The 25,745-nt window shown below is 42.9% G+C and overlaps 4 protein-coding genes across 5 annotated transcripts; 2 read left to right on the top strand and 2 right to left on the bottom strand.

Annotated features, from left to right (window-relative positions):
• Window positions 1-1,276: 1,276 nt before the first annotated feature.
• Window positions 1,277-3,922, top strand: ficd (FIC domain protein adenylyltransferase). Its single transcript, XM_080894995.1, has 2 exons — window positions 1,277-1,846; window positions 2,380-3,922. The coding sequence occupies exons 1-2, from the start codon at window positions 1,576-1,578 to the stop codon at window positions 3,459-3,461; spliced, it is 1,353 nt and encodes a 450-aa protein (XP_080751121.1). The 5' UTR covers window positions 1,277-1,575; the 3' UTR covers window positions 3,462-3,922.
• A 122-nt stretch (window positions 3,923-4,044) lies between these two features.
• sart3 (spliceosome associated factor 3, U4/U6 recycling protein) lies at window positions 4,045-14,350 on the bottom strand. Its single transcript, XM_080894992.1, has 19 exons — window positions 14,110-14,350; window positions 12,831-12,957; window positions 12,634-12,738; window positions 12,365-12,549; window positions 11,999-12,104; window positions 11,518-11,642; window positions 11,265-11,420; window positions 11,010-11,148; window positions 9,943-10,050; window positions 9,746-9,823; window positions 9,601-9,659; window positions 9,158-9,267; window positions 7,653-7,765; window positions 7,469-7,545; window positions 7,218-7,389; window positions 6,663-7,123; window positions 6,290-6,442; window positions 5,987-6,174; window positions 4,045-5,868 (listed from the first exon to the last, which is right to left on the bottom strand). The coding sequence occupies exons 1-19, from the start codon at window positions 14,308-14,310 to the stop codon at window positions 5,682-5,684; spliced, it is 2,850 nt and encodes a 949-aa protein (XP_080751118.1). The 5' UTR covers window positions 14,311-14,350; the 3' UTR covers window positions 4,045-5,681.
• Window positions 14,351-14,475: 125 nt separating this feature from the next.
• On the top strand, window positions 14,476-17,111 carry iscua (iron-sulfur cluster assembly enzyme a). Its single transcript, XM_080894996.1, has 5 exons — window positions 14,476-14,632; window positions 14,778-14,891; window positions 14,972-15,082; window positions 15,188-15,266; window positions 16,553-17,111. Exons 1-5 carry the CDS (start codon window positions 14,531-14,533, stop codon window positions 16,639-16,641), a joined length of 495 nt encoding a protein of 164 aa, XP_080751122.1. The 5' UTR covers window positions 14,476-14,530; the 3' UTR covers window positions 16,642-17,111.
• Window positions 17,112-22,240: 5,129 nt separating this feature from the next.
• On the bottom strand, window positions 22,241-25,559 carry tmem119a (transmembrane protein 119a). 2 transcript variants are annotated; one of them, XM_080894332.1, is made up of 2 exons: window positions 25,408-25,559; window positions 22,241-23,529 (listed from the first exon to the last, which is right to left on the bottom strand). In XM_080894332.1, the coding sequence occupies exon 2, from the start codon at window positions 23,513-23,515 to the stop codon at window positions 22,754-22,756; it is 762 nt and encodes a 253-aa protein (XP_080750458.1). In that variant the 5' UTR covers window positions 23,516-23,529; window positions 25,408-25,559; the 3' UTR covers window positions 22,241-22,753. The 2 variants fall into 2 exon arrangements, with proteins under 2 accessions (XP_080750458.1, XP_080750459.1); XM_080894333.1 differs by lacking the exon at window positions 25,408-25,559 and adding an exon at window positions 24,016-24,117.
• Between the last annotated feature and the right edge of the window lie 186 nt (window positions 25,560-25,745).

The raw sequence follows: 25,745 nt of genomic DNA, 5'->3' as shown, positions 1-25,745 counted from the left end.
GTTGCAATGGCCCAGACTAGGTGGTTAAGAGAGCTGTGTATAAACGAATACCACAAACCTCAATGAACTGAAGCAGCACTGTGGAGAAGAATGAGACAAATTTCACCCACAACAAAGTGAGAGACTGATGAAGTCATACAGAAAGTGATTACATTGGTTGTTGCTGCTAACAGTGGTTCTACAACCCCATAGGGAGTATTTAGTGTTTCACAGGAATGCACCACGATGATGATGATGATGATGATGATGATGGTTACAGAGTGCTTTGACAACTTCCTTTTTCACAGGACTGTATGTTGTTTACCCTGACTTGTCAAATCAAAATGATCTTTTGTTGTGTTTATGTCTCAAACACTGCAAAATTGCATGAATGAATATAACCTGAAATTAAAAAAAGGTTTCATATTTGAACAGAATGAGCTATATTCAGAGTTTGACAGTGAAATACTTAAACTTACTTACTTTAAAAAAAAAATTATTTTTCTAAATGTGGAAAAATGCTGTGCCCGCCCAGATCCTGCAAACATGATCTGTGAAATTACTCTGTTTGCACCTGTAGGTAGATTTGGTCTGCATTAGGTGAGTCTTTCACTCTCATTGGCTTTTAAAATGTAAAAAATATTTACATATTAATAGATTCTGGATCTCCTGAAGAGAGGACGAGGCACCGATAAGGATGGAAGTGAGTTGTTGCTTTTTCTTTCTTCGATAACAGGTCAAAGCAAAGGAGATTGTATAAGATGAGCAAGAGGGCACTAAAATATTAAGGGAGAGATCCACAATGATGGTCGAAGTATATACCGCAGGGGGGCGTTTTAAACCCCTATTTTGCAGCAAAGAAATAAACTTTTGTGAATTTTTAAAAATCTAATTTGTGTGGAGATTCTAAACATGTAGCTTGAGATCTCACTGAACACAGAAATGAAAGCTAATTTATATAATGCTTTCAAATAACTACAAAATAAGTACCCAGTTGTGTTTCAAGATTTCTCTACAGCCTTGATCTTTGGCAATAGAGGGGCTTTAAATAGGATTTGTTTCTTCTTTTACATGTTTAAAATACCCCATAACTAAAAAATAAATTAGATTACATTAGATACCTACTGATTACATAATGTCGCTCTTGTCCCTGAAAGGTAAAACTCGGGGAAAAGGTTTCCATGACTCAGCCAATCAGGGACGGCTACGAAACGAGAGTTGTATTGCTGTATTTTCACCCAATCGGCTCTGCCCTTCAATACACTTCGGACCAATGATATTCGAGGATGTTCAAACGTTGAGCCTAAGGAAGTTGGAGATGTGTGTATTATGTGTACAGCTGTTCCGACTCTGACAAAAAGCCAGCCGCCGTTTGGTCGTTAAGTTAGCTTAAGGTTTAGAGCCTCCGTTTGTAGCTAAAGGTAGCTTGCTTCCTAACTTACGGGCGTTAAAAGTTGTCTCGTTTAGTTGATCTCTCGCGGCAGCTGCCATGCTGCTCGTTTTCCTCCTGTTCGCCACCTTTCGGGTCTCCATGCTGGAGTGAAATTAGATGGGGGGCATTACACCAGAAGATGGAGGATTTAACCAGGGGTCCTCATGGCTGCTGTGAAGGTGTGGAGTTACTACAGCGCCCGTGTCCTAGGAGGATGGGGCCCGCTGCTTTGCATCGCCCTCGGCTCACTCGTGGCGCTCCTGATGCCCATGGTTGGGGTGGAGGATCAGTGCTGTGCCTCCCTGAGAGGCATCGCTCTGCTCCGCTGCCAGCTGTGGGGAAGTCCACAGCAGCATCCAGCTGTGCAGTCCACCAGCCTCACCGTCCCCTTCACTGCTCTTGATCTGCTGCCTCAGAGGCCCAAGCCGACCAAAGGTACACTCACGTTATTTACTGTGGAGGTCAGCTTAGTGCCATATGCAGAACAATATTAACCATATGTCGAGAAAGAAGGCCGGTGTGAACTCATGTAGGGCTTAATTTAACAAATTCATAGAGAAAACTGCGTTCCCTTTATCGCTTTCAAGCTCTGATCGTATTGGTTTTTCCTGTATGTTGGGATTTCTGAATGATGACATTGTGAAGACGTCAGCTTGTAATTCTCCAAATCCTCTGCAAATTGTAGGTATTTTCACACTGTTTTCTAACTGTGAAGACCAGCGAACTGTTAAGGAAAAAGAGGAAGCACAACAACTAAATGTAAAAATAACAAATTTGCGGCTTCAGTGTTTTAAATTGAATATTAGTTCCCTGAATGATTTCTGAAGTTGTTGAAAATTCTAGTTCATCCAAGTGTAATAACGTTTTTTTTAAATTAATTAATGAATTTATTCATATTTTGTCATGACATGACCTGCTGTTTTACTGCATCTTCACTGCTCACCCTGTCAATCATGTCGTGATTGCAGAGATGGAGCTGGAGGCCAAAGCTGCACTGCAGTTGGCTCAGGAGATGAAGAAACTTGGGAAGAGGGAGAAGGCTCACAAGCTGCTGGTGCATGCACTTAGCATGAACCCAGACTTCGTGGATGCCTTGACGGAGCTGGGGACCATTTTAGAGGAGGAGAAGGATGTCGTCCAGGCAGATCACCTGTACACCAAGGCCCTGGCTATCTCACCGTGCAACGAGAGAGCTCTGGTTAGCCGAGACCGGACCCTTCCCCTGGTGGAAGAGATCGATCAGCGTTACTTCAGCATCATCGACAGTAAAGTGCGCCAGCTTATGTCCATTCCTAAAGGGAACTCTGCATTCCGCCGAGTGATGGAGGAGACCTACTACCACCACATCTACCACACCGTGGCGATCGAAGGCAGCACGCTCACGCTGTCAGAGATCCGTCATATCATTGAGACGCGTTACGCCGTCCCCGGAAAGAGCCTGCAGGAGCAGAACGAGGCGATCGGGGTGGATGCAGCCATGAAGTACATCAACACGACGCTGTTGTCCAGATCAGGAGCCATCACCGTCAACGACATCCTGGAGATCCACCGGCGGGTGCTCGGCTACGTAGACCCCGTGGAAGGAGGGAGGCTGCGCACCAATCAGGTGTTTGTGGGCCACCACATCCCTCCTCACCCTCGGGACCTGCAGAGACACATGCAGGAGCTCGTTCAGTGGCTCAACTCCGACGAGGCGCTGCAGCTTCACCCCGTGGAATATGCTGCACTCGCCCACTATAAACTGGTGTACATACACCCATTTGTTGACGGCAACGGACGTACGTCGCGGCTGCTCATGAACCTCGTGCTCATGCAAGCGAGATATCCACCAATTACTATCCGCAAGGAACAACGGGCTGAATACTACGCCGCTCTGGACACAGCCAACGAGGGTGATGTGCGGCCCTTCATCCGCTTCATAGCCAAATGTACAGAAATAACTTTGGACACGTTGTTGATTTCTACTACGGAGCACGCCGTGGGGCTGCCGGGAGCAGGCCAGGACCAGACCTGTTTCGACTGCAAGCAGACCATCCCATTCCACAACTGACCATAGGGTAGGGATACAGGAGCATGGCAACACTGGCATGCAAACATAGATGTCATTTCATTTTAGAGCTCATCATCATAAAATGCGAATTCCTTTGTCCACATCATACCCATCATTCCCTCGTCACAGTTTGGATTCTGTGCCTGCTGAATTCATCAGCCTGCTTCAGGAAGGTGAACTGAAATTTGCTTTTTGTCGTGTCAGGTTTGCTTTACCACACCCTAATTTTCCCACGCAAGGAAAAGTTGTGTTGTGGGAGAGTTTAGGCGTTTTAATTCTCTATCATAGGAAACAGGAAACAAAACAAGATTTCTGTCGGACTTGAATCTTCAGTTTCAACTGCGGATGTGCACGGTGAACATTTAGTTCTTTGACGTAAAGATGATGTCTCCAGACACTGTAATGCACTTTCCTGTATTTTCTTATTTATTTTAAAATAAAAGTGGTCTACAATGAGCAAAGTAGGGCATCATTTGTATGACTTTATTAAAACAAGTTTCAGACCAGAAAAGAAGGGAGGGAAAAGAAACATGACATGATTTCAAAGAATGAAAGTGAAAAAGCACAAAAATAAATACTGAGATTAAACGAACAAAAAATAGCCTTTTATTATTTACCTCTACTCCAAATGTAAAACACTGACTATAGAAATTATACAAACGGCAATGCACATAATACAACCTTTTTAGTATAGACAAAACAGAAGGTGACTTCTACAACTTCAACTTTTTTTTCTCCTTTTTTTAAATTAGGCCACTGCGGTGAGAGCAATACATACAGCTTGTATTACATGTTTTGAAAACTTAAGATTCATCACAAACTATGCTGACCTTTTTTTTTTTTTTTTAAACGTGTTTACCGAGTATCATGTACACAAACAGAATTTTATTAATGTGTAAAACAAGACAAGTGGACAGCTGATCGACCCCCTGAAACATGGGATTACTGAAATGGGAACTGCATAGATTCTGACCATTCTCTTGTTTTTCCAGAGAGTGCCGTTGACTAAAGAAAACCAAACCGCACTTATAAAAACAGCTTGAGTTTATATTCACTTTTTTTTTTTTTTTTTTACTTCTTTCAATATTAAATGTTAGAGTGCTGCAAGTGACTCTTTTTTTACTAAATAATCTGCTGTGGTAATTTTCGCTAAGAGTTAAGATCAAATAATCTGAAAGCCAATTAAAAATTTGCCAATGTAGACAAAACTAATGACTGAAAACTGCCTTGAAGGACAAAGCCTTTCTTCTTTCTGAGTGACTACAGGCTCACGAAGCCCACGTGAAGCCAGGTGTTTCCTGCCATCAAAGCACTTCAGAATCACCAGCTTCCTGCTTATGTGCACCCTCTTAAATTTCAGGCAGGTACCCTTCGTTCCTCTTTAAAGGTGACTGACGTTCTCCACCTGAACAGACGGGCCACGCACGGAAACATAAAAAATATAAGCAGGGTTACTTAAAACAGATTTGTGAACACTAACTCAAGCATCAGCTGTGTGCTGCAGGACAGCAGCTTTCACACCGTCTTAAAAGGTCTTGTTTTTTTGTTGACGGTAGCTTTAGAGGTCTCTATAGCATAATAATACTGGACATTAGTACGGTAGTTGACGGAGACTCAGTGATGATGTTACATAAAAAATAATGAATCAGCTGTACTAGAAGGTCAGGAAATAAAACTATTTCGGCTCCTTAAAAACATCTGGAGAGTGTCTTTTCACCACTAGCACATCCAACATTATGTACACACACCGACTATATTACACCACGTCCAAACTTTTGCATATACCTATTTAAAACAACATTCACAAGTTTGGCTGTTTTGAATATTTAAAAAAATACTCTCCCATATGCTTCTGTTAAAATCCCTTACAGAGTGCACAACAACAACAACAACAAAAGAGAAAAACAAAAAAAGGAAACCTTGCAACAATTTTAGATACAGTATATTTACACACAAATATGATACACTTTTAATAAAACATCCTGGCTGCCATCTTCAAAACACACCCATCAAAAACAATCCGAAACTCTCTTTGAAAAGGGTTCGTGATGGGGATTTAAGGCAACCTCGCAGAACGGATGGTGAGAGCATGACCGGGATTAAAGGGACATCAGGTAACCGGTTACAAAAAAGAAAAAAAAATTAATCAAGGACATCCATTTGTAAGGACACAAGATGGCTTTCAGTGTGAAGGCGGTCGTCACGCTCTTGCCTGTCTTCTCACATGTTGAGGAGCATCTTGGCAAAGTCTGAATTTGACAACTGCTTCGGCTCTCCGGCTGCATTTCCTGCTGCGCTGGCTGGCTCTCCATCCGCAGCGCTCCCGTTCTCCACTTTCCCGGCGGGCACGGATTGTCGGTGGAGGGAACGAGGGAGCATGGAGAGCTGGGTGCGTCCTTTCCCTCTCCTGGGAAAAAAAGGAAAACAGTCAAATTTGTTTCCTGTCTTTATTACCAATATAGATCTGGGAATCAGGGAAGAGCAATTGCAAACATTTTGTGGGAGAAACATTTTGGGAAACTTACGCTCCGTACACCTGGCGAGGCATGGCGTCTCCCGTGGGCCTGCTCGACCCAGGCTTATCTATCGTGTTTCTGCGAGGAGGGTTGCTTATAGCAACAGAGATTTTGTTGCCCTCCACTTCTATGCCGTCCATTTTCAGCACTGCCTGAGAGGCCTGGGTTTCATCTGCGAACTCAACATATGCCAGACCCTGCAGAGCCACACAGCATAAGAGGGTTAACACACCAACAACTTCGCCCTGCGTGTGGGTCGAAGGCAGCGATCACTAGCTCCATCATCTCACCGCTGTGCTCTTTATTCCTCACCTTGGGTTTTCCTGAGCGATACGTGACCAAACGAACTTCTTTGACGGTGCCGTGATTTTTGCTGATTTCCGCCAGCTGCTCCTTAGTGCACGAGAACGGCAGTCCAGAGATGAAAATTTTGTGTTTCTCCATCATCGTGTTGTATTTAAACACCTACAAGGACATAAGCGTGAAGATATCACTTTGCACTGCATGCTCCAATCATGTTAGCCAAGCTGGATGAAAAACTAATTGAATTATGTGCTTCACAATATTTTAGCCCCTACAATAATAATCTTGGACTGGGTGAAGTGGCATTGATAGCTGTATTAAATGAATAAAAATGATGAGGCGTCTAAGTTCAACACAAATGCAGGAACTGAGCCACGCTTACCTTAAAGTCAGGATTTTTGTTTTTGTCGACACAGGGTGACACAAACACAGGCCTGCCCTCCACGTCCCGTCGGTCCAGCTTCAGGGCTTCAGGGACTGACACTGGGGATTCAAACTGTATATAACCGTAGCCTCTGAAGCTTCCTTTACCAGTAAAGATGGGGCGAATCTGCTTGATTGGACCACAGGTCTCAAACAGCGTCCTGAGTTTCGCCTCTGGCTCCTCCAGGGTGTACGCCAGATTGCTGACGAACACGCTGCTGTTGTCATTTCGAAGCTCCGGGTTGTCTTCGTTCTGCCTGTGGGCAGACGGAGCTGCTGCTGCTGCTCCTTGTGGGGCTTTTTTAGTAGCAGGCGGAGCAGGCTTATATCCAGGGGGCGTGGCCTTTCCAAAGAGTCCAGTCTCTGTCTCCATGTACTCATCTGTGGGTTGGTCAGCGTTTCCTCGGTGCCTTTTAGGACCTTGTTATGTCACAGAGAAACAAAAAGTTAGAATCACACTTAGTTTTGGTTAAAAAAAAAAGAATTAGTCCATCAGCTAAGGAGTCTATTTCACCTGCGTCCTCATTCCATTCATCTTGATAATCGTCCTGTTCTGCTTTCCTCTTCTCCCCAGCTCGCGTTCCCTTCTGGACCTTCTTCTGAGCCTTCTTTTCTACCTTGGCTTTCCGCCGCTGCTCAGCTCTCTCGTCCTCTTGCCGAGCCAGGTTGGCTTCTTTCTCAGCTGCCTAACAGATGGTCAGAACATGGTAACATTAGCCAAAGGCAGCCAAACGATACACCTGGCCGGTGCAGTACTGCTCCTACCTTCGCTCGCTGTTCATTAATCCTGTTCAGCCGGGTCTCTGTCTTCTGCACGGCGAAGTCCCAGTCCTCCAGAGAACCTGTAGGTGGGAACGTGTAGTATAAAGCCATACTGTGTCAAATTCTCCCTTTTCTTAAAAATAATGATTTATAATGAATTTATAATCATTTTTAGTTTGAGGCTCACCTTCCACTCTCTCAAAGCTGAGCAGGACTTCACATACATGCTCCGGGTAGTCTGAGGTGCACTGAACTGCTCTGTGGAGAGCTTTTCGACAGTGAATCGAGTCCCCGTATGACCTGAAGATTAAAAAAAAAAAGCAAAAACCATCAAGCACACCCATTTTTTTAGTTAGAAAGTTTTTCCCAGTCAGGCATGTCCCGTCTAACTCGCACACTGAAAATTCCAATTACACTGACATGTACTGCATGTGTGTACTGTGAGTGTGCAGTCAACATGTTGACTGTGAAACGATGTGCAGTCAAATACATTTGGACAAACTGCCGGTAAATAACAGATACTGTTCATCTGCTCTGCATAGTTTTTTTAAGCCCGACACTTTTTCTGTTGTCATCCACTTGACAAGTTTCATTGTTTTTTTAAGGGCACACATGTTGAGATATGCCAAGTTCTAGCTGGTTGGAAATCACCTTGTTTGTCTGTGCAAAATTCTTACCTTGTAACTTTCTAATTGTGTTATATTTGGTTCTTTTCATAGATTGAAATAACGCCTCAACAACAAAAAGACATTCTTCTGAATGTGGTCAGCTAAATAGTCTGGACTGAAAATGAGCGAGAAAGCAGCCAATGTCCAACAGTGATGGGATTTCTGGCTCTTTTTAGAGAACCGGCTCTTTCAGCTCCCAACCGGCTCTTCAGGTCGTTTTGTTGCTTTAATTAATTTATTATTAACAACAATATAAAATTACGCACAAAAGGAATTACCAGTGTAAAAAAAAAACCTGTGGTTTTATTTAGATATATTTATATATAATTATATACGGTGGCCCCTAGAGACAAAGCACGTCCAAGCTCCAAAGCACATTTCTAGCATTACCTGAACTTCCAAAGCAGAGCTACTAGATCACTTAAATTACACAATTGAAAGCATGTGTGTATTGTTTGTGTATTTATACACAGGCACTCATATATATTCAAATAATTAAAAAAATGTTCATTTACCTGTTACTACCACACACCAAATACGGTCGTTGGTACTTGCTGGCTTGTGTAGCCACAAGATAACAAAAGCTCAACACTGCGCCCAGCATCCTGGAGCACTTCTGTTGTGTTTTGTACGTGTTTTGGAGTTTGTACGTGCTTTGTCTCTAGGGGCCACCGTAAATATACTTTTATTTATTCACTCCACATAAAATGTAATAAAGTGAGAGAAGGAAAAAAACCCACGACTCCCAATAACGGCTTGCGTCGTTCACTTCAAAGACTCGGCTCTAAGAGCCGTTTCGTTCGCGACCGACACATCACTAATGTCCAAAGAGAGTCTTTGAAAGACCTTCAGGAACCCGGAGACTGCTTTACAAATGACTACAAGAAAGTCTGTCTCCTTGGTAGCAATATATAAAGAAATGAGTGGTGGGCTTGAGACCTTTGCACAACAATGTAGGGTGTATATATTGTATAATGCACTACTTAGAAGTAAATGAAGAAGAGACAAAGACAAAGTCACAGACCTTTCCAGGTTGTAGTACTCGAGCCACATGTTGGCATACTTGGCGTTTCCTTTTGTCATGATGCTGTCCCACAGTTCTCTGGCCTTCTGCATGTTCTTGCAGTGAAGTGCCTGACAAGGAAAAGGAAACATCTATATGACAAACACAATAACTCCTGTATCCAAGTTGTCAGTGAGAACGCCTTTACCCTCCATCTCATTACAAAGAGGCTAAAGGTGATTTTTACAAGTGATTCTACTGTGACTCAAACATGTCTGTAGGAAGCTGTGGAGCTATATTAACTCTTTATTTAAGGCCTAATTTAAATAAAGAAGCTTACTTCTTTTGTTACGTGATTTGACCTGGCTCATTCTACTGTGCTAACTGATTTACTCGCCACAATCCAACAACACTACTACACACTGCATGCTCCTGAAAACGGTTGTCATAGTAACACCGCTTACCTCTATCCGTGCCCAGATCTGCATGATGATACAAGAAGGATCGCCACTTTCACCAAACCCTATAGTGACAAAGGAAGGTGAATAATGTGAAAACTAAACCAGGACAAGAAGACAGCAAAAATAGATGTCGGTGCCGTCTGCTTACGCTCTTCGACATCGTGTTTCATGTAGTCCAGAGATCGAGAGAAGGCTGCTCGTAACTCCTCTAACTCTTTGCTGGACTCTGCAAAAAAAAAAAAAAAAAAAAAAACACAAGGTAACACATCATCAAATAAATTATTTGAGTTGTGTTTTGGGTTTTTTTTGACATACAAAATGTTCATGACACGAAACCGCTCTCACCTTTACTGAAATCCACGCGTCTCCTCAAGTAGTCGAGGTACGCCTGCCAAATTTCCACGTAATCGGTAGCCTGAATGAAGCCTGCATTTAGTGCCTTCTCAAAGACGTCTGCGTGGAAGACAAAAGAGAATAATACACATCAGACGACAACATTTCTCCATAAGGTCGTTAGTATTTTCAATAAATTCAAGGTGGTTTTAAAATGAATGAAAGACAAGCACACGTCTTTCATTATCCTTTATAATGCTAATGATTTAATATCAAGGTAAAATTCGGGTTGTGTTTGGTTTCATCTATTGCCTGTTTTATGACTCTTTATGGGCTACAGCGGTAGACATTAACCATAAAAGTCATAATAAACCAGATTAGGATAGTCAGGTTTTTTTCAGAAAACAAAGAAATAACTATACTGCAAGTTAAAATAAAATATTTCCACATCTCACATCGTAAATATGCTGTATTTTTCAGGGAGCAGGCCATATTATGGACTAATTTTGCCTTTTTGTCATCACATTTAATATAAATGTGATAAGGACTGGTCTCCCTTAGCAACTTCCAAGAAAAAATAAACACAAAAATGTGCAGGCCTACGTGATCTTATAATGATGGAGCCAAGTCCATCCAATCATTTTTTTAAAACTCTTACATACTTGGAAGTCAGGCAAGGTTAAGAAAGGTTACATTTTTCCACATTTCATTAGTCACACAGCTCAATCTTTTTAAACTCAAACATAGTTTGTTTATTCTGCTTTGTGGTTTCATTATTACTAAGTTAATATTCATCCTGTGTTAGTAATTGCTTCCACAAATACTTGTAAATTCTGTTTATAATAAATGAAATAAACAAAATCATCACTTATAATGAGAACAATTATCAGTTTGTCTCTAAAACCAATGCACATCCATTCAGAATGAACGCAAATTAAATTCCACTGAAAAATCATATCAATCTTTTTCAGTCGTATTTGTTATGAAGGAAAAAAAAAAAAAGGAGTTCAAATAGTTTCAATATTGAAAGCAGCGGGCGCTCTTGTGTGAACAGCTTCGAGCTGTGCTCGTGTTCTTACCTGACACGGTCTGATGGTCGGCTCCGTGCCTCTCCAGAGCAAGCAGGTAGCTCTTCCACAGTCCCATGGTCCAGGGGCAGTTCCTGACTGCACGTTCATGAGTGGAGAGAACCAAGTCTTTGAACTTCAGCTGACGATCCTGACGATCACAGAAAGAAAAATAGTTAAAAATGGTTAAAACAGTCTGAAAAAAGAACGAGATGAACAGCAAGGTTTTATACATTAGACGGGGTGTGTGTGTGACCAACAACTCACGAGGTATGTGGTGTATTTGGCCCACATGTCTGGCACCAGGCAGTTCTCTGACAGAGCACGCTCAAAGGTTATCTGGATCCGTGCTGGGTCGCCCTCCTTTAGTTCAAAGTCGATGTAGGCCTGATATTCTGCTAACTTGGGAGTTTCTGCTACCATCTGCAGCAAAACAACAGCAGCGTTCACAAAAACGATCAACATCATTTAAAAACATTACAGAGAACGAATGGACATCATATTTAGCAAAGTGCATTACCAGTGCTTCCTCAAACGGTTTGCACTTCTCCATCTGCTGCACAGCTTTCTTGTACTGATGCACAACCGTCTCAGGGACGCCATGTTCGGACCACTCCTCATATTCTGCGTAGGTGCCTTCCATGTCTACAAAGCAGCAGAGCACAGTTATCACAGATTTTACATTTACATCACACCGTCGATAGTCATTTTTCAGTTTATGTTCTACTTTATCTGTTGCTTCATTTAAATTTAGAGATTCAAATGTTTCAGAAACGGCACGGCTCTCCACTCAGAGAAAAACAACACGATACCAAAACAACCGGTTACCTCTCCAGTAAACTAATGAGGAGTGCACTCGTCACTCTGACACGTTAATTTTATCCTAAAAGCCAGCGTCATCATTTTCTTTAAACTGGGTAATTTCTGACATATGGCTCTCGCAACAGGAATCTGTCTCATTTTACAGCAACCAGTCTGGCCAGAAGACACGTCATGCTTACCCATTAAGGGGATGGCCAACTGTCGGCGAAACAGTGTATGGATTCGCTCGAGCTGGGTCTTCAGCATCTCTTGTTCCTCACGGCTGGGAATCCTGCCAGGGGGAGGCTGAGAGGAAAGCCAGCAGAGAACATGGGTGTTAAAGCACAAGCCATTCGGTTAAACATGGAAAGAATTCAAGTCAGCAATCTGAACTGAAGAAGTGTTATATTTGACATCATTAACATGGAAACAAAATTATTTCCACTAGCTTTTAATTTCTAAGACAATGGTTGAAACAATATGGCATATGTACACAATCAATACAAAAACACAAATATAGCTTATGTGTGAATGATGAACTCTGTCCTAGTGACGGGCGCACAAACCTGTACTGTGGACAGGATGGCGTTCTCAAACTCTCTGTACGCCTCCCACACCATCTGTCCCTTGGTCATGTGAAGCCCCACTGCTGTCACCGCCCTCTCAAAGATGGATCTCACCCTGTCGATTCCGCCTGGTGAGCCCATACCGCCGATCGAGTACTGTGCGTACTCAAGCCAGATATCGGGGCCTGTGTGTGTAAAGTTAAATGTTAGGATCGTGTAATTACTAATCATCAGGCCGGAAGGTGGTGGCGATGGTGTTGCGCACTCACAGATATAGTCTTTAACAGCTCTCTCAAACAGCTCATATACTTTCTCTCGGTTTGGCTCCTCCTCAGTCAGACGGATTTCATCCTTGAGCCAATCCAGCCAGATCTCTGGGGGATTAAAAAAAAACAAGGTTTCAGTTGTAAATAATGCAGAGCCGCTTATTCCTCCAACCCCAGAAGCATGTTAGCCGTGCACCGACCTTCAGTGAGAGGGAAAAGCTCACTCATCTTCTGCCTCGCCTTTCGCAGACGGAAAAGTTCCCCTTCTTGCTTTAGCAGCTTGATAAGATCCACATGGCAGTTGTAGTCGAAAGCGTTGATGGACAGCTGAGGAGTTACACAAAGATGAAGAAGAAATGAGATACGTGACAATGCACTTCAGGGGTTTTGTAGGCACAAAATCATAATCGGTTGGCATGTAAAATCTACTTTAAGCTGTTCTTGCATTCACAAGAGGTCGCCACAGCAGGTAGCTCCGCATATTTGATTTGGCCGAATTTTTACCCTTCATGACGCAACCTCTCCCAGGATCGCACCAGGGATCTTTTGATTCTTAGGTGAACACATAAAACAGCTACAATTGGTTTGCATGTAGGAAAAGTGTGTTACCTTATTTAATATCTCTCTATGAATGTAAAAATATTTTTATGAAGCTTTTTGGCAGGCCAAGATCTCTTTGGTGAAAATACAAATCTGTTATATGCAAAAAAAATCCCTGCACCCTGTGTATCCTAAATAAACTAAACCCAATCCTTCATGAGAGCAAATGTTTATATTTTGTTGAGTTGTTGGTTGAAAATTCAGGTAGTTTCGTGGGTTGTAGTTTGATCTGTTAGACTTTTGGGCTACAGCAGTGAGACTGAATATTTAAAAATATCTCTGTATATAGCACACTACAGTCAGCAGTACCACACACTGATGCTCGCAGAGGGACTCGTGTACAGTCATGCAGTTGGATCTATATTTGAGTGTATTTGTAGGTTGCAGGAGAGCTACACCTACCACACAGTCAACTCAGCGCAACACCAGCGACGCTGCAGAAGCACTCTCCGTACTTAAGACTACAGCAGATTCAATGCTATGTGAAGGGGTCACTGATCACGTGACGCCCATTAAAGTTAGCACAGCGTGTACTGTTTTTGTTTGTACTGTACTTTCTTTCTAACCCACACTAAACGCTGGGATCCCGCCGTAGACTGAGACTGCAACAAAAAAGGCGCGTGTGAATACGAGGCACGCGAACTATTAGCCTCGCACATTAGCAAGGCAGCTAATCACGACAGCTATATAAATGACGTGGTTGTATATTTAGATGTTTTGGTTAACGAGAGCTACCAACGCCACGTATATTTTCTGCCTTTACTCTACCATGTCATGACGGAGGAGTTCACAGCTTTAATGCTGCCAACCCGATTGTGGCTGGCCGTGTTTACCACCCATTCATTCTCATTAGCCCCTCGGCTAACACTGGCTAATTACCTGCTCCTCAAGTCGCTGGATCTCGGCTTCATTTTCTTTCTCGTCCTCCGACGAATCGTCCTCCTCGTCTTCGTCTGAATTTTCCACTCCCATGCCTTCCTCCTCTTCTTCGTCCGATTCCATCTCCCTCTCCTCCATCCCTGCATCTTCCTCCTCCATATCTTGCAACTGCGTTTGCTCTGCGTTGCTTGACGCTGCCATGTTGGAAAGCCTATCTGCCTGGTAACAGCCTGCTAGCAGCCAGCGGGACGACGAGAGGCGGAGCCCGTCAACACGGGTCACCGTCTAACCCCGCCCGTGGCCGCTAGTGGGCGCTCTCTGGTTGTGTAAAACCTTCTTCTCTCATTTGTTTGTCAACACAAGCCGTTCGTGCTTCCTCGTGTTCACTCGTTGATTTCCGTTCGCAGTTGGTGCTGGAAACATGGCGAACGTCTGCCTACGAAGCTCCTCGTCCTTGCTGCTGTTTTTCAGCAGGAGGATTTTCAAACCGGAGCTGAGCGCTGTCTGCTTGTACCACAAAAAGGTAAACGAGTGAAAATGCGTCACCTTACTTAGAGTTAGCTGACATTTTTTGTTGTTGTCACTGGTAACACTGCCCTGTCTGTCAGCTGCCCCACCAACAGATCAGAGATATATATATTTTCTGATGAGTGTGACCTCTCCCTAAGGTTGTGGACCACTATGAAAACCCGAGAAACGTGGGCTCCCTGGACAAAAACTCCAAAAATGTGGGGACTGGATTGGTGGGTGCACCGGCATGCGGTGATGTTATGAAACTTCAGGTAAGCTGGAAGCCAGCAGCAGAAACCAATGTATTGTCATGTCTTTGAAATTCCGATGTTTGACTCTGTGCTGTTTGCAGATCCAAGTGGATGAAAATGGAAAGATCGTCGATGCAAAGTTCAAAACATTTGGCTGCGGATCGGCCATTGCTTCCAGTTCTCTAGCAACAGAGTGGGTGAAGGGGAAGTCGGTATGTTAAATTACCAAAGTACAGGCAACCAACAAATGGACCCTAAAAGTGCTGTTTTCTCCGCTTTATTGTAAAGGATCTCATGAATCTGCTTTTACCCTGCAGGTTGACGATGCTCTGAAGATCAAGAACACAGACATTGCCAAAGAACTCTGCCTTCCTCCAGTCAAGCTTCACTGCTCAAGTAAGTTCACAGTCGTTATTAACACCTCTTAAGACATGGGTGTCAGAATATATATCATATATCAAATATAAAGTCTGGGGGGCAGAATCGACCCAGCAAAAACTTCAGTCCGGCCCACTGGAAGACTTTGGAAAATGTGAATTGTATTTTCATTTCAAGTTTTGTAGCTTTTCCTAATAGAAGGATCTCCACTGTGGCCATTCATACTAAACCAAAGTATTTTAGGTCAGTTAATAAAAAAAGACAGTAATTTCTTACCATTTAAGCATAAAGGGTCATGCTGACTGATTTCTTTAATTCAGTATGGCAGCATTTCCTAATTGTGTAGAAAACCTGAGAAATATGATTCAAACTGTTTTTTGTTTTTTTTTCTTACATTAAGCTATCTCAGGGATTAAATATGTAGTTAAACAGCTTTACAACAACAAAGGGGAGTTTCCCTGGTCCAGCCCACTTAAGATCAAAATGTGCTGTTAAGTTTCCAAAATAGCTTCAGGACCATGCACACCATTTTCCCCCCCGAAACAAATTCTTTCTCTTGCTCTGTTTGAAAGCACATACATTTATGCTTTCAGATCAGGTGTTTCCTGTGCAATAAATATATCTCTCAACAGTGTGGGCTCTCTCTGGGTACTCTGGTTTCCTTCCACAGTCCAAACACACGTTACAGTTGTGGTCAGATGTTTACATTCACTCATCATTGGCATGAATCTCATGGTAATTTGGGTCTTTTAATGGTTTCTTTGAACTGTTGTATTTCCATCTTTACATACATCTTTAATGGCTTGATGAGTTCATAGCAGGCTTGAGCCTCAGCAGTTCCTGAGTTGTTTCTGAACATCTAAACCAATTTACTCTCATCTAACGGTGACAGTTTGGGTCTTCTTCCAGACTTTGACAAAAACACAGTTACCAGACCCCGTGTGTATACTTTTAACCCTGTGTGAGAATCAGAGAAAGTCCATAATAAATTCAGAAGAACAGTTCAAAGAAATCATTAAAAGTCCCCTAATACTATGTCAGTCCTCCCCACGATAAGTGTAAACTTCTGACCACATCTATAGGTTAACTGATGATGGTGTGAATAGCTCTGTTTCTATGTCTTAGCCATGCAACAGATTGGCGAGCTCTTCATGGTGTAACCCGTCTCTATGGAAGAATGAATGACTGTATTAATCACACCTACATAATGATGATATGAAATCAAATCACCCAGTTATCATGAACTGAATGCTTTTTTTCCAAATTATGCTCATAGTGGCTCTAAAATCTGCTTTTTTTGTCAGTGCTTGCAGAAGATGCCATAAAAGCAGCACTGTCAGACTACCGGCTAAAGCAACAGAACAAGGAGGAACATGTTAAAGCCAGCAATTAATGTTTTTATTCACTGACTATAATAATAGATGTATCCTATTGTTGGATATTGTGCCTCTCCTAGTGCCAGAGCAGTGCAGACGGGTCGCTGTAATCACATCGCATCAGATCTTGCATCCATTGGGGAATTCTCCACAGGTGTGGGTCCCATATTGTTCAAGTGTTAATAGCGTTTATGGATTCTTTGCTTTTATCACACAATCAGAATTGTTTAATTAACAATGGGTTCATGGTGAAGCTTAACACTTTAATACACATAGCATTAAAGACATCTTTAATGAAGCAGGGATGTGGGTTTGTAGTTTTATTTTTTTGGCTTTGAGGCTCTTTCTGGCTCACTTGTGAGACAATGTAGGTCCCAGATGAAAGACTTGGTATGAGAATGTCAACAGTTAAAGTTTACATACAAAAAAAAGTTCAGAAAATTTGTATGAGGTGCTTTGCTTACTGTGAATAAACAGATTAAAAGACTTCAGTGTCTGTGTGTGTGTAAATGTCATCCTGCTGATCCTGAATCAGCAGGAGCCACCCTCTGCTGACGCACAAGCACCTTTTTCAGCACGAGCAGCACTGCCAGCATTACGAGAGCCACTAACACACACAGCACAACGAGCAGAGAGACTATCGCTGCAGAGGCCTGCTGAGTGAACAGCTGTGGGACGAGAGTGGGCACGAGTGCATCTCTATGTGTGGAAAGCAAGAACTGTGTCCCCTCAGCAAGGGTTACGTTACTCTGAGGGTATCGAGCTGTAATGTTGTCTCTGCACCTCTGTTCCTCCTCAGGGAGAGAAGTAGTAGTCTTTAAATGGAAGGGGCTGACTGACTGACTGTTATTTAGGGATAAACACTCCTCATAGGTAAGAGTCTCTAAAGAGTAGTGCAAGACACGCGTCTTGGAAGAGTCTTGATTACTGTTTAGAGCTTCAGAAAGCAGTCCATTAGTGGTTAGTTTTGATATTTTCTCTGCTGGCTGCGCTGTTAGCATCCTCGCCTGTGCAGAGCTGAGGTCACGTTCGTGTGTCCTGTCATTTGGCTTCAGGACACGAGGACAGATGGCCACGACAGAGAGATTCAGAAGCAGACGGTGGGCGAGATGATCAGGCTCTGTGCACACAATGTCTGTGGCCATCTTAAGCCTACCGCTCAGCAGCCAGCGGTACAGATACAGAATGTCACACTCGCACACCCACAGGTTGTTGGTGAGGTCCACAGATCTGAGACGTGGCAGGCTGTCAAAGGCGCTCTCTGGGACTGACCGCAGGCAGTTGCTGTTGATCTTCAGGACCTGCAGGTTGACCAGGGCAGACAGTGAGGGCAGGTCCAAGGCAGAGATGCAGTTTTCTGAAAGATCTAAGTGGGTCAGTGATGGTGGAAGACTCATGGGGAGACTGGTAAGCCTGTTCCCCTTCAGCATCAGGACCTGCAGCTTATGGAGACCCTGAAGTGCCCCGGGCTGGATGGCACGAATACGGTTGTCCTCTAAGTCCAGGTGAGTGAGGTTTCCCAGCTGCCTCAGGACACCTGAGGTGATGTAAGTAATGCGGTTTTCTTGCAGCTGCAGGGACTCCAGGCTGGGAGGCAGGCCACGAGGGAAGCGGGCTAGCAGATTGTGACTGAGGCTGAGCTCCTGGAGGCCAGAGAAGGGCCAGAGCTGGTGGTCCACATTACAGAGCTGGTTTCTGGCCACAGATAGAGCCGAGGTACTGAGAGGAACCAAGCGAGGGAGTGACCTCAGGCCTAGTGACTCACACAGAACCAGAAATCCTGGACAGCAGCACCCAGTAGGACAGGGAGACACTGCAAGGCAGGCTAGAGGACAGATGCAGAGAGCCAGCAGGACACCACATCTGCACCAAAGCATGACTCACTGCAAGAATAATGCAGGAAAGATGAGAAGTTAGATGAATTTAGAGGATATGGTTCTTCTAAAAGTTCTATAAAGGAAGGGGTATAATGTTATAATATGGCTTAATTAACGGTTAATAAGCAGCTGAAAGATCCCTGGTTTGATCCAGGAAGGACAGACAAATTCCACTGGGGCTGCATCAGGAAGTGCATCTGACATAGAAACTCTGCCAAAACAAACACGTGGAGCCACCTGCTGTGGTAATCCCGTGTGGATAAGGAAACAGCCAAAAGCAGCTTTATTAAAGGTTAATGAACCATTTATTAATACCAGTACTCCACCAGCACACTCTGGTACATATAATGACCTTATGGAAAAGAGCTGCAGAGTGTAAAACCCATTCATGGAATTGCCAAAACTATTTATAAAGCCACTTCTTACGTCTTAAAACCCCATGATAAGGTGTGACTTGTTATAAAGTGATGCCAAAGAGTGAAAGCTGCCTCACTTACCATTCTTCTTTCTGTGTATTATCTGCTCCTCCAAAGAGACAGGCAGGGGTGCTTTCCCATGCACCCTACGTGATCGACTGTCCCTCTAAAGATAACCGACGTTGCTGATAATTCCAGGCAGATGCTCATCAAAGTTTAATGACAGCCTTAAGGAGCTCTATTACCTGTTCTTGATCATCTTCTCCATCCGAACTGACCAAGAAGTCCTTTTGTTTGTCAGCTGTTTTATGATGAACAAGCTGAAAATACAAAAGACATTCAGAAAAAAAAATGGTATGAAAAAAAGGATGTCCTAAATATTCTCCTGTTGGAGCCCAGCTAAGGTGGAGGTTATTAGTGACTTTAGTGAAGATGTGCTACAAGGTTTGCATCTTTCTGGAAGGAAGAGTGAAAGTAAGGGGCTAGCATTTTCTCGAATTATTTAGCACCTCATTGATAAAAGAGCAGGGAATCTGAGCCCGGTGTAAGGCTCTGTCTGGGCTCACGTTTCAGCCACCACATGGTTACACTTGCTTTTCAGCTGGTGCGCTATCATGTCCTGTTTGATCTTTGGCAGTTTGACCTACTTAAGACCTGAAAGAAGTTTTATGTTTGAGGATTAAAAAAACATTCTTATGAATTTTCTACATTTTTAAAACAGATTTCAGATGGCATCATGATTTATCCATGTCACACTGGAAATAAGATATATTAAAATACACAACTGAAAGAGTTGCACTGTTCATACAGCATCAATATTTCATTACTTGCTCAAAATATGGAACAAAAGGGATTCAACTTTTTATCATAATTCTAATGGGAACAAATCAGGGTCCCCAGGATTTGTATAAACAATACATGAGCTCCTGTTTTGTGCCAAAGGGTCCGTATGTATCTGGATTACTGCTATTGAAATATTAAACAATTCTGTACAGTTGCCAGCAAAGGACAAAGGGGGCTCTCGTCATCTCCAGGCTCGAGTACCTTCTTCTGCAGTCCTGCGAGGTGATGGTGCCAGCGGCTTCATCCCGGCCAATCAGAAAGCTCTGGCAGTGTTTTTTTTTTCTTTTGCAGTTCAGACAGCCTATATCAGCACAGAGCAGATATCACAGATCTGGCATTTCGGTAATTACCTTAAAATAGTTACCAGTGATTTCTGTGTGGACGCAGGTCAAAATTACAGATTCCCAAGTGGAACATAATGTGCACGTTGAGATTGTCCTCTTGTTTTTCCGAGACCTTCCTCGCCTTTTCTAATTGTAGGTTTCCACAGGGTTGTATCTGTGCTTCATTTGGCGTAGCTTCAGCCATGTACGCTGCTACATTTACGGCACTCAGAGACATCTTTTTTGATAGCTTTATTAAATATAAGCAAAACAAAACGGTCTTTTTGTAAACAATTCAAGTGTCAAAAAAGAAAGCAACTGTGGCTGAGGTTAGGCGGAAAACAGTATGTCAGCATGACAAAAGCATCGGCACATAATTCAGGCTTAGATTAGATGCTCAAGGTCATTAACTTGAGACAGAGTAATTTAATCAAAGAAAATCAGACAAGAGAGACAAATATGCATCTGTCAAGCCTATACACGTAAGCTAAACATGCCAACTGTCTGTCCTTCTACTCACATTTCAAACGTTTACACTTAAAATAAAAAAGCATAATTTATCGTATACATAAATGCACTAACTATTTAAAAGGAAAACTTAAACATTTGTTTTCTACTGCCTACTTTTTTATACATTTGCCCATTGAGAGCAGGTCAAAGGTATTAGCCGAATAAATATGTACAGTCATCGTACAAAGAAAGTGACCCTCTTTCAGTTCAAGACAGTTCAGAACAGCATCCTGTGACATATTACAACATGTCACTGATTTAACAAAGACTAAGCTGAAACGCAGAAGCAGTGTGTGGAAACTAAGTCCACCCTTCCATTATGAAGTAAGGGGGTAACTAACAGCCAGGTACTGCTGATCAAATGCATTTGATTAACTAATCATTGATTAACTAATCATTGGCAGGTGTGAGCACCTTTATAAAATCAGAGGTTTGTAGGTCTGTGGTATTCAGGTGTGTTGACACAATGCTGAGGATGAAAGACATCAGCAACAGTCATCAGTGTGGGAAAGGTCATAAGGTCATTTCCAAACAAACTGAACTCCATCACTCTACAGTGAGAAATATAATTCACAAGTGGAAAATGTCCCAGCAAATTCACCACAAGGTCCACGCCCCTAAGATCTACAGCTCAGACTGTGCAGGCCTCAGTTAGCATGTTAAATGTTAAAGTTCATGACAAAACAATTATCAAAGAAAAGACTTAACAAATGTGGCTTATTTGGAAGGGTTGCCAGTAGAGATGCTTAGGTTTAAGTTACATCTGATTAAACCACAAGACCAAAGCAGACATGTGTGGTCACTGTGCACGGCGCCATGTTTAGGGAAAACTGAACACAGCATATCAGCACAAACACTTCATAACAGCTGTCAAGCACGTTGGTTGCAGCCACTGTGTCCACCATGAACTCCTCTGCATACCAAAGTATTGTTGAGTCTAATGTGAGACCATCTGTCTGACAGCTTACGCTTGGCCTAAATTTGGTTATACATCAGGACAATGATCCCAAACACAACATCGAATCTACAACAGAATGATTGTTGCAATGGTTCAGCCAAATTTCAGACCTCAGCTCGATTGTAATGCTGCAGGCCAAATACCCGCAAACCTCAATGAACTGAACCACTGCAGCAAAGAAGAATGGACCAAACTTCCTCCACAACGTAAAGTCTCGTAAAGTCATTCAGAAAACAATGACTTCAGATTATCGCCGCAAAAGGAGCGTACTTAATGTTTCACACTCTGCTTCTGCATTTTGGTCTGCAGTTTTTCAATTTAAGACCTGATCATTCTTTAATATGTCCTGATACGTGAAACCTTAGAACTGAAACACACTGTGATCTCTTTTTACCATGACATGCAGTACACATAGTAGATTTGTGGTAATTTATACAGCCTTTGTTCAGATACCTAAAAATAACACAGTTAAAAGGTTTTTAAAATAAAATATGATATCATGTGAAACTTAACAACCCGATGCAAACAAAATGAAGTAAATATAACTGTAAATATAAAGAGAAAGTTTTGCTACTTATCACGTCAAGTTTACTGACATTTCACTTTGACTTATTTACAGCACCGAACGTGTTGCTCTAAATGACAGATCCAGATGTTTTCACTCCAGCAGGACATAATGAGGAGATTCCTTTGGACAGGTATGTGGAATAATACTTTATTTTAGTTCCCTTTGAAAGTGTTATTCACAGGAAAATAATACTTATTATATAAAGTTTTACTGCCTCAGTAGCACAGTGGTGTTATGTTTTTTTCAGTAATTACAGGAAAAAGAAAAATCCTGTGCTTGCCGTGCCAAGTTAAAGTTGTTTTCGGCACATGAAAACAAAGTGGCTGTTAAAAGGGTCTCGGTATGCTGCTATCTTTCCTCGTGCCTGCTTATCAATCAAACAATTTGAGCTGTACCATTTGTAATCTTTTCAGTAACCAGTGATTTGGGTAATAATCCTCTTCACTGTATATTTAAATCTAGATCTTAGACTTTAATGATGGGTAATTTTTCTTCATGAGGCATGACTTCACTTAAATATAGACCTATTTCCCTCTGTAAGGCTATTCTAATGAAAACACATTTTGAGGACCCATTTTGCCTTTGCCCGTTTCTGATCTTGTTTAAAAAGCGAGAAAAAGCCCACCACTGTGACCTAGTGGTGGCCTTTTTTCAGATGGCAGGTGCAGACTGGCTGACTGGAGCTAGAGCTGGAGCTGGTGCTGGGACTGGAGCTCTGCTGAACCTCCTCCCTGTGCTTCACCTTCTCTTTGTGTTTTGGTTCCTCTCTCCGCTTTTCCACTGCCTCTGTATCTCTGACCTTTCTGACCTCCTGTCGAGGTGATGACCGGACATCTCTCCCTCTCTCTCCCACCAGCGCCTTGGAGGGCATCCGCAGGTTCTTCGGGGAGGACATGCTCTGAGTCTGGACCCTCTTGACGTGATCGACGGCGTACGGTTTCTCCTGCAGGTCACTTGAATCCTTGCGTCCTCCGGCTTTATCGGCCGTATACTTCCTGGGTGGATGAGGTAGGGGCTTATATGCCTCCAGCTTGCGCTTGTGACTCATTGCAGAGGCACAGCAGATGATGAAGACCATGACGATGAGAAGAGAGGTCACCACGATGATGATGAGCATGTTCTCCTGCAGGAAGTCCACTACTCGGGTCAGGACGTAGTCCTTCAGACGGATCATGGTGGTGGTTATGGTGTTGGTGAGAGTGGGACCCCCGGTAGCGGCGGTAACGTGAACAGGCGCGCGGGTGGAGAAAGACACCGGGAAAAGGAGCTCCAGCTCGGCTTCATCTCCGCTGCCGTCCATGGATATGTTGTAGAACAGAGGTGTGGCGTGACACACAGAGCAGCACAGCGAGAGCAGGGTCACACAGGAGACCTGAAACACCAAGTGAGACTTCATCTTCTCTTTGAGTCCTGCAGAAACAACAAGAGGATGCTTTTAATTTCAGGCAGCACATAGACTCGAAGTCACTGAAAGAATAACATTGATTGTTAGGTGAAAAGATTTGGGACTGCCTTTCTCAACTTTAATATCTGATCAGAAGGCATGTGGTCCTGTCTTGGGTAAGATTTATGACGTGCACGTTTCTGGTTGTACTGTCTCTGTTGGCAAGTGTTGTGCACACGTGTAGTGCTCTGTTGGCTATTTTATTTTTAAAGCTTGGCTTCATTCTGATGGATGACAATGTGCCCAACAGCTCCTCTAAAACAGCTCTAAATCTTGTTGGTTTCATCCTCACACATTAGGAAGACATAAAATGTAATAGCTTTAGTTTTAATGTGGTCTGACTGTTTCCCTTAAGACCAGCAGCCTGTTGCAGTGACTCCTGGTTTTCAGGTGCTGGTAGGACAAAAGCCTCACTAACTGTTGCTACTCTTTATCTTAAGCTCCTCACTCACCCTAAATATTTACCGTATCACATCTCAAGTGTGACTGGTATCCATCTTGACCCGGGTTTTTCATTTGCTGCCTCTCTCTCTCCTGCACCAGATCTATTTTAGCAGACAGCAGAGTAGCCATTACTTACTCGGGGTGGAGACAGTGAGTTTGGAGCTGGAGGCCTTATAATTTGTAAAGCAGAGGGAGGCCACCCATCCACCACACCAAAGCCAGGAGGAAACTGTATTCTAAAGCGAGCACAGAGGCGTGGGAGACCTGCGGCTCTCGCCTCTATATTTACGCTGGGCAGCAGCTGCTGTTCACCAGCCCACAGCAGCACAGTCTCACTGAGGATATTTCTGCTTCCAGGAAAAGCTGCATTTACACCATGACTGAGTGAAACCTCCTAGCTTGCTCAGTGTTACATTTCTCCATCCTTTTCTTTTTGGCTTCCTCTCACTGAGAAGATTTAACTGAAACCAGTGAGTCTGTTAGCTCTGCAAACCTGTTTAACTCTTTAACCCAGTCTGTAATTACACAGTGCTAAGCTGTAAAGACAAGCTCCCCTTCCCAGTGTGGTCAAACATACAGCATGTACTGTGCTGCACCAGATGGCGGGCTGGGTCTCCATCCTTGAATGTACAGCTCTAGGATGGCCCTGCCCCTTAAGTCCCCATAATTACAGCTAAAATTACATTTCCTGTATTTCACTAGAGGGTCGCCCTTACCTTCAGCTCAAAGCCTTCTAATTTGTGACACTTTAAAGCTTTTATAAACTTAATTACATGAAAAACTTTGAACGTGCAGAGCCATATTTTACACATATACCTATCTCACATTCAGCCTGATGACCCAGTGTGCAGCAACTTACTAAACAAATGTTAGACCATCTCAAATATTTCTTGACATACAATTGTGGCTACCTGGTACACGGTGCAGATTCAAGGTTAGACATTTAGATCGTTTTTTTAAGGAAGTATTCAGAAGTAAATAATCCTTAAATAAGTCGTGCATTCAAAACTACAGAAGTATTTAAGAACTGTACCAACGATCCCTTTAACTTTTGCTGCAATATTACGACTATTACAGTTGCATGTTGAGCGGTTTTCCCTTGCAGTGAGTAAATTATAGCACAAGATTATCAGCATAGTTGAATCTGTAGTGATGCATCACATGATTTACAGTTGGATTATGGGAAAAGTTTGCAACATTTGAATCTCTGACATAAAATAGTTGAACCGAATGTACTTTTGCACAAACATTCAGACTTCATTTATTTCTTCATCACTATTTGCCACTCGTGAAACGAATGTATAAAAGTACAACGTATGAAAGGTCAAACATCCTGAAAATATTTGGCTTCTCTTTAACCTTGAACTTAATTTCACTACAAATGTAAAATGTATACTTACAGGATGTGCTAGCCTCGGCTTCTCTTCTGTGCAGCACAAAGCAGTGAGTAAGACTGCAGAAAGAGGGAGGAAAAGGGGGAGACAAGACAAGACGGACAGACGAGAAAGTAAGAGTGGAAGACCGTTTCCGAGGATTCGCCCTCCCTGCTGACTTGTGCCGACTTGTTGTTTTACTGAGCTCTTAAAAGTATCCTCACCTCAAACTCATGTCCAGCCCTCCATCTTCAGGTTCTCCTCCCTCTTTTTCTTTCTGAACTTTCTATCCTCCAACAGCCTAACTCTTGGTAAGTTCATGTAGCCGGCCATGTGGGACCAGATTTTTTTATCATACATATGTT

This window comes from Rhamphochromis sp. 'chilingali' (assembly GCF_963969265.1).
Source record: "Rhamphochromis sp. 'chilingali' genome assembly, chromosome: 10".
Lineage (NCBI taxonomy): Eukaryota > Metazoa > Chordata > Actinopteri > Cichliformes > Cichlidae > Rhamphochromis > Rhamphochromis sp. 'chilingali'.
Note: the sequence above shows the minus strand (reverse complement) of the source record. Positions and strands in the feature narration are given on the sequence as shown.